The sequence below is a fragment of the Lygodium microphyllum genome, chromosome 7, assembly GCF_053477565.2.
Source record: "Lygodium microphyllum isolate KBCC chromosome 7, Lygodium_microphyllum_v1.1.10, whole genome shotgun sequence".
Classification (NCBI taxonomy): Eukaryota; Viridiplantae; Streptophyta; class Polypodiopsida; order Schizaeales; family Lygodiaceae; genus Lygodium; species Lygodium microphyllum.
The window spans coordinates 156,021,675-156,029,852 of NC_141141.1; the positions used below are offsets into that span (position 1 = coordinate 156,021,675).

The following is an 8,178-nucleotide window of genomic DNA, read 5'->3' on the forward strand; positions in this document are numbered from 1 at the left end:
TAATGAACATTCAACCATAGTTTTCAGAGAAATAGGGAATGGGGATGGCCATCTTAGGCCCTCAGGAACGCCATCCTGATATACCTTGGTGCGGCGGAACATGCTTGTGGGACCTGGAATGTCCAAGTTTATGTCCCCAACAAGGCGACACCGTCTTCCTGTTTTGGGGACGGGGAATGTTTTTGAGAATGGGTAGTGGGGAACAGCCACTTATTGTCAGGCCGTCCCGTTTTCTGTTGGCTTTGTCACTCGGTTCTTCTGCTTCTTGCACACTCCCCTCCATCTCGCTCGCTCATTGCCTATTTGCCTGCCATGCCCCATGACCTATCGACGCACGCTTACATGGACATCAGTTCTTGCCTACCACTCGTGCTATGTCACATGTCAGCTGTCACACCCTACTGCATGCTCATTGCCTAGGCCCCAATCACCTGTTTATTGCCCTTAGCCCTGCATTGCGCCAACTACAGTCTACCCATCTCATCTGCTACAAGCTACCTAGGCCCCATCGTCTTTAAACTGTAGGCTGCCTGCCTCGCACTTGCCCTTGCCTGCTCATTTTGCTCTGTGCAGTGTGCCTGTACTTGAAAATCAAGTTTACTCAGCACAGCACCCCATCTCCATATGGCTTCTTCACTACCAACTTGTCATGCTGAAGGGAGAAGTAGATGCTCCAATACATGGTCATGGTGGGACAAGGTAAATGCCAAATGCACATCAAGCAGAGATAGGTCATGCCCTTGCACACTTGGTCATGCAAGTTGTGTTCTTATCGACATGCCGCGCAAATAAAGTAAGGGCTCACTTGTTGCAGGAGCCAACATTGGAGGTGCAGTTTTTCCCCAAGGTCAGGCTGAAGAAGAGAAGGGAGCTTCTAGGCCTCGTGGCTGGTCAAGAGGCTCTATTTGCATTAAGGCCTACACGAGTGGCAGTTGATGGCAGCAACAGTAGCAACAATTGATGGATCTAGACCTTCATTTGTAGCAACAAGCGTGACATCCACACCACGTGGATTCAATTCATTTACATCATTAGCGCCTTTGTCCTCAAGCTGAGGCATAACCAGAACTGCTGCATGACTCCTCATTGGGAAAAGTAGTGAGCTCCACGCCTGTCACGTCGCATTGCTGCCCCCCGCTCCGACTACTCATGCCCGCCTCAAATTGCTCGCGCCCGCTTCGTCTGCCTGTGGCCATTGTGCACCCTTCCTGCTTCTCCCGTCATCGTGGGAACCCCCCCACCCGGTGCGCTACCTCTGCCCCGTGATCCCGGCTCCGTCCAGCAGACTTACCACTCCCCGCGTGGTGCCCGTCGTAACCCGACCATCCATGGCATCCAACACCTTTCCCACTGCCAAAAACAGCAGCCCCTTCCTTCTTTACCCACCCCCCCCCCCCCCCCCCCCCCCCCCCAGTTGCTCTCTCCATTTGCAGCAACTTTCCCCCCTTAGGTAGCTCTTGAGGTGTTCTATTCTGCAGTAGCAGGAGCAAAAAATCAACCGATTAGTTCCCTCACAGACCCGGATTCTAGCACAGAGTGGAGCATCCACTTGGGATTTAGATGGGTGAGCAAAGGGCAAACCGTCCGTTATCTAGGATTCCAAGTGGAACTCGACATCACTCCTGCCTAGCAATTTCTTCCAATCCTCGATTCTATTCGGAGGAAGCTGACCTATTGGAGCATGGCTCGCCTCTCACTAGCAGGCTGAGCCTTGGTGGTTAACCAGGTCCTCCTAGCGACGGCTTGATACATCACCTCGTGTTGGTGCTTCTCCTCATCCTGTGCAATGAAGCTTGACCGCCTAGTGTGGAACTTCCTGTGATCCGGGTCAGACAGCTCCAGGGATTCGAGGGCCAAGGTGGCGTGGGTGACCATCATACGGCATCGATCAGAGGGAGGGCTCGGAATCATAGGCCCAGAGTATCAGAGTATGGCCCCCTTGGGCAAGCTAGTTGTCTGTGGCCTCACACCAGGAGGGCAGACCTAGAAGGTCCTATTGCAGAAGGGTCTTCAGGAGTGTAGACTGAGGCTCGGCGGTGAGGGGAGGCCGTCCCTGAGATGGATCTTTACGTCAACCTAGGTTACCCCCCCCCAGATCACCTTTTCTTCGCAGCTTGCCTCGTGTGTGGTAGGGCCTCTGTAAGGCCCTAATCCAAAGTCCCCCCAAGCTACTAGGAGGAGATAGACTGTCAGTCGGTGATTTGGAACCCCCAAGTCAAAGATCGGATGGGGCACAGATTGGTGAGCGCCCCCACATCCAGTGGGTTGGTGAGCTCCGTTGTCATTTCATGCGCACTTGGGGCGGCCAGGACCTGTTTTTCAAGATGTAGGCAAGCAGTTCCAAATGGCGTTACATCCCCCCTCCATGGCTTCTTGCCCCCATCCCCCCTAGACCGCCTTGAGAGGCTTTTACATTTGATTTATTTGCGACTTTGCATCAGCTCTAGCAAGTCTGTTGAGCATGATCACTTCCTTGTATTCAAAGGTTTTTTTTAAAGTAATATAATTAGCCACTTTTTATTTGCAAAAAAAAAAGTGCCTTCGTCCTCAACCACTAGACGCCAAACTACTCTTGAGGGAAGTTGGGACCCAATGAAAAAAGAAGAGATAGATGCAGCTGTGGCTCATTTCTTCTATTAGGATCACATTGCCTTTCATGCAACTAGGTTTTGACAAATTTACATTTATGACTTTGAGTTTTTACTATTTACTGGTAAGGAAACTTTAGGACAATGTTGAAGAATGTTGGAGAGTATGGGCCTAACTACATGTCTCCCTCATTTGAGACTTTACACACTACCTTGCTTGAGAAGAAGAAGCATATTGTGGAGCAAGCTACAACAAACGTAAAGAGAGATTGGGAGAAGAATGGTGTCGCACTCATTGCTTACGGATGGAGTGACATAAGAAAGAGATCTATCCCTGGCATTGTGGCTTACTCACAAGGGGAGATGTATTTTATGTCATCCCATGATGCTTCAGGGACTGGGAAGTTTATAGATTAGCTTGCAGCTAAGTGGATCTTTGCCATTGAGATTGTTGGGCCACATCTCGTGGTTGGATTTGTGGCTGATGGTGAGCCACAAGTAGGGCAACAACACCATTGTTCAAGGGATGTACAAGTACATCGATTTTCTTATTGCATGACACATTGTTTGAACAAGTTTTGAAGGATATTTATTGGTGAGTTAGATTGGGTTCATCTAGTAATACAGAATGCAAATTAAATGGTGACTTTCATTTTGAATCACCAATTCCTTCCCTACGAGTTCACAAAAAGGTCAAGAAAGATGTTGTTAAAGTATTTTGACACACGCTTCGCATATAACTTTTTGATGTCAAGACGCCACACAGTGCATGGGTGCAGTGAGAATTATTTGTCAGTGATGAGTTCAATACTTCTCCATTAGCAACCACTACCATGGGTATATTGTGCAAGGAAAAGTCAAAGAGGAATGACTTTTGGGAGGATGTAAAATGAATTGATGCAATGGTCCATCCCATTGTACACTTGTTGATCGCATGCAGCCATGTATTGGTAAAGTGTATGAAGCAATGTATAGGATGACCGAGAAGTTAAAAGATTTGGTACGTGATGCAGATAAATATAAGCATATACATAATGTATGTATTGGAAGGTGGAATGCCTATAGTTCACCTTTGCATTCAACTACCTTTCTAGACCTTGAGTTTCAGGGCAAGGATCAAGAAAATGATGCTGAGGTGAATCTACATTGGAGGCTTATTCTAGAGCGCATGGTGCCTAATGTGGATACTAGGCATAAAATCATAGATTAGCTTGCTATATATAGAAGAAGACGAGGCTCTTATGACTATGATGATGCTCAATTGGACTATTGCAAGATTGGGGCACCTTTGTGGTGGGAGAACTTTGGATCAGATGGCCAAAGTTACAAAAGTTGGCTATCTGCATTTTGAGTCAAGCAGTAAGCTCCTCTTGCTTGGAGCAATTATGGAGCACCTACAATCATATTTCTTCAAAGAAAAGGAATTGTCTTGGAGTGGAAAAGGCAAATGACTTGGTCTTTGTTAGTGCTAACTCAAGGGTGCTTTGCAAATGTGTTACATCATGGGCTGACCCATTTACCCAGTGGAAGGTGGAGCAGGAGGAGGAGCATGGTCGTTTTATGGCGACTGTACCTGGCACCCATGATAGTGAGGCTAGCAATTCGAGAGCTGCATATGCTCATTTTGCTACTGATAATGATGATGCCCTCTAGATTTGGGCTTCATCTTTGCTGATGTTTCCTTTTGTGTGTTGCTTTATGGCTGGTTATAGCCTCATAGTCATCTACCTATGTGATGTCAGATGTCATGATCCATTGTCAGTAGTTACTTTTATTGTTTAGTCTTTTTGACATTTGTCTTGTAAAATTTGTTTTTAATTTGGACTCTTGAGTTTTCATGTCACATGGATCATGTGACATATCCATGTGACATGTCAATGGACAGATGCTTCTTTGTAATACATCGATCTTCAAAGTTTGTCCATATGGTTCGTCATTTGTCATTTGATCATCTTGTGTTGATTATTCGACATGCTAATAAATACAATGAAAACTAATATTGTTAAAGCTTAAAATGTGCTTCTTTATGTATTTTAGTATAATAAAATCTAATATTATATCAAAGTTCATTTTTTAAATGTGCCATTCGCCCCTTTGTCCTTGTTCCCTAGTTTTGGCCATCCCCTATCCCCGTCCTTGTCCCCATCCCTATCCCCCATCCCATGTTTCTATGAATGAAACATTTAAATAATACAAATAGTCCTTCAAGGTCTATGAGCATCAAATTAACTTGAATCATTGAGCCAATACATCTTGATAATAGTTGATATACAAAAGGTTGGTTCCACCTATCTTGTGAGTTTAAATTAGGGTCGCTCGGGCTAAGAGGCAGGCTAGAGGTCCTTAGGGACTTTGATGGTGCTATGTTGGTTCCACTTCTTAGGTACATAAATTACTCCTAATTATATTTTTGGGCTGATTTTTCTTTGAAGCTAAATTTTTTTTTGTCTGATTGTTGTTACAACTTGTGGGTTTTCTTGGTAAGTCCTTGGCTTGTACTTATGAGCACTACTAGTTGGGTTTGGATCAATTTCAGGGTTTCACTTGGATCAAGAGTCTCTTAAGTTCAAGAGCTTATTGAAGTCTTTTCTTTGATAATACTGTTAGAATTTACCAATTCTATGGGTAGTACCCAATATTTTAGTCTTTAGTTCTTTTTTAGTTCTTAGTGTGAACACAACTAAAGTTATAATTGTGTCACCACTAGAGTTAGAATTAGAGTCAGTTAACTCTAGTTGAGTTAGAGCTAGGTCTATCTTAGACCTATCTTGTACCTTTCATTCTCATTCTTTCAGCAAGTACACTCTACTCTTTTGCTTCAGCACACTCTCATTGTCTTTTTTTTCTCTCCTCCATAGCTGGCCGTCATTTTCCAACATTTGGTATTAGAGCAAGGTTCTACACGTGGATTCAATTAAACCACTATCAGTTAGTGCCACCCCGCCTAAGGTCTTGCTATTGTCAGCCAGCTCTCTACCCCAGGAAGATAAGAACGAGCTGCTGCTGTTTTCAACTTGTGTGCAGCCCTACGCGCAATCCTATGCACAGTTCCGTACGCAGTCAGAAGAGCTACTGTTTTGGAGGAGTTGCACCTATTTTCAGCTCTGCCCCTCATTTTCTCACCTTTGCTTGCCATATTCTCAGCTCTGCTTGCAATTTTCTGCAAACCCAAAAAAATGCAGAAACCCTAATTTTCAGATTTGGGGTTTTTTCAAAATTTTTGCAATTTTCCATAAATTTTGGCCATCTCTTTCTGAATCTTAGCTCATGCCGCCCAAAATTTGGGGTTTTTGTCAATTTTCACTTGTGGAGTTCAAATTGACAACCAATTCGAAGGAATTTCACAATTTCTTTGACATTCCGGCTAAAAATTTTAGGGCTTTTGCCCAATTTGCAGTCCCACTTGTGAATCTTCATTTGAATGTGCATTTCATAATTGGTGAAAACAAAACATGTATCATGACTGAAGTGTTTCACCCCTGGTTTGAAATAACTACACGCTTTATGCTAAAAAAAGTAAAAGTTTTCCCCCAAAGAAGGATGTCTAACAAAAGTAGCCATTTCACTTGGCCTTTCAATAGGACATGCCTAGCACTGAAATGTTTCAAGCATTAAAAAATGTTTCAGGGCTGAAACTTTCATGGTTACCTTGTGGGAGATGCTTTGCAAGCATGTAAATGAGATTTTTGTATCCTCACCTCTCTTTACATTTTGTGTAGTGCATGCTCAAGCTGTTATACTGATATAGGTCTCCTCTTCAGTCGACAAACGGCTATAAAGCTTAGAACATAGAATGATTGTCATCTAACTCACCTCCCAATCAGGGAACCTCTCTAGCACATTGCTTGCACCTAGCAGTGTGCCAGTGCCTCAGCTTTCAAGCAATTGGTGTTGCATACCACCTGCCCACAGCCTATTGTTGTATGTGCCAAGCTATATCAGGGCTTGGAGTTTTGAGTGAGTCATCCTCTGCTACAACTGACCTCAAGGGGCCCATTTATAAGTGTCAACCTTCTCAATTTTTGGGACCACCCAAAAGTTGTCTTACCTTGGCACCCTGGTTAGGCTAACCTAAGCCCAGGGCATGGAAATGTAACATGCTGAATGAAAGGGCTCACATTTCAAACTCTGATGAAAAACGCTGCAACACTAACCAGCTGAATTCAAGATCTAGATGACAGTTGTCATATTTTCCTGCTATCTCCTTAGGAGTAAGCATAGACATACTATGCAACACGAATGAGCTGATTTAAAGATCTAGAAGACAGTTGTCATGTTTTTCATGCTCATCCACTGCTTTCTTTAAGATCTTGCATTCATCTGGGCAAGAGACGGTATTTTTTCTTAGTTTCTGACACACTTTAGACTTGTCAGCGTCAGAAACTTCACATTGCTTTCTAGGACTCTTTACTTGTTTGGTACTTCCACACATGTTGAATGTTAACTTGACATAGCTTGCTTGCAGCTGCTGCCAGAATGTGCTCCAATATCTGTCACATACCTGATAGAATTGTCAAAGCTGCGACATTGTGCTGGCTGTCATTTATATCGTGCAGAAGGTCGTGCACATATCTGGGACGTAGCTGGACGTCGTGTTAACAAGGTTCGGTTTTGTTTTATGTTATTTGCCCTGAGCGTTCTGAGTGCTCTGGTAAAATTGATAAAGAATGCTAGGTGACTCAAGAAAGGCTGATCATCTTTCATTGCTGATTGAAGATTCATTGATTTTTTAAGGCATACTTGCTATCGGGGCAAAGTATGTTCTAAAAACATTGATGGACTGAATGCTGGTGCCTACATTGTGGCTAGTAGGCTGTTCTGTTCAGGGTTATTCCATAAGTACCCCTCTTTGTGTTGTTTTTTCCTTTGTTGTACTGCATGATAGATGCTGTTTGAATCTTAACCTTTTCATCCTGCGGATTTTTACAGTCTGAAGCTGGTCCTCCATATGCCTTGATACAAGGTTCCTTAAAACCTCAGGGTATGGTTTTTAAAGATATTCCAAAAGAAACATGTCCAAATATTAAGAGGGGCATGGTGGGATGGATTGATGGTGGGCCTGATTTCTTCATCAGTCTTGCTAATCATGAGGAATGGTACCCTAAATACACAGTCTTTGCTTATGTTTTACCCGCTGATATGCCAATAGTTGAGAAATTTGTGCGACTTCCAACCACTTCAGCTGTGTGGAATGGAGTTACAGTATCTGTCCTCAATCAGTTTGTGAGTTTGAAACTCGAAGTGTCCTAAAATGCTCTCCCACAATGGTTTGAGTTTGTTCCTATATAATTATTCAGCTGTCTTTCTGAAGTTGTATGCTTGCAAGATCTCAAATATGGGTATAGGCTATTTTAAAAGCACAATTTGTACTAGTATAGTTTATACCTGAAATTTAGGCATCCCCTGTCAACTTTCCTGCTTACCACCATTGTGTGAATCGGACAGAATAAACTGTCACATCAAAAGGATTTGGCTACGGTGAACAATAGGGTAAAGAGGCCAACCTTATTGTGGGTTAACTTCTATGTAAAGATTACTAACAAAAGTTGATCACATCATGTTAAACTTGGCAAGTTTAATTTTGTCAAAG

The 8,178-nt window shown here is 43.5% G+C and overlaps 1 protein-coding gene across 2 annotated transcripts in view; it reads left to right on the plus strand.

The window, feature by feature from the left end:
• LOC148034117 (peptidyl-prolyl cis-trans isomerase) overlaps positions 1–7,898 on the plus strand; it is a 97,840-nt gene extending 89,942 nt beyond the window's left edge. Inside the window, exons 5-6 of one of the 2 annotated variants that reach the window (XM_087682134.1) lie at positions 7,054–7,191; positions 7,518–7,898. In XM_087682134.1, the coding sequence (XP_087538260.1) occupies positions 7,054–7,191; positions 7,518–7,838 (459 nt within the window). In that variant the 3' untranslated portion in view covers positions 7,839–7,898. The remainder of the gene's footprint in view (positions 1–7,053; positions 7,192–7,517) is intronic. The other variant, XM_087682135.1, reaches the window with a different exon arrangement.
• The last annotated feature ends 280 nt before the right edge of the window (positions 7,899–8,178 follow it).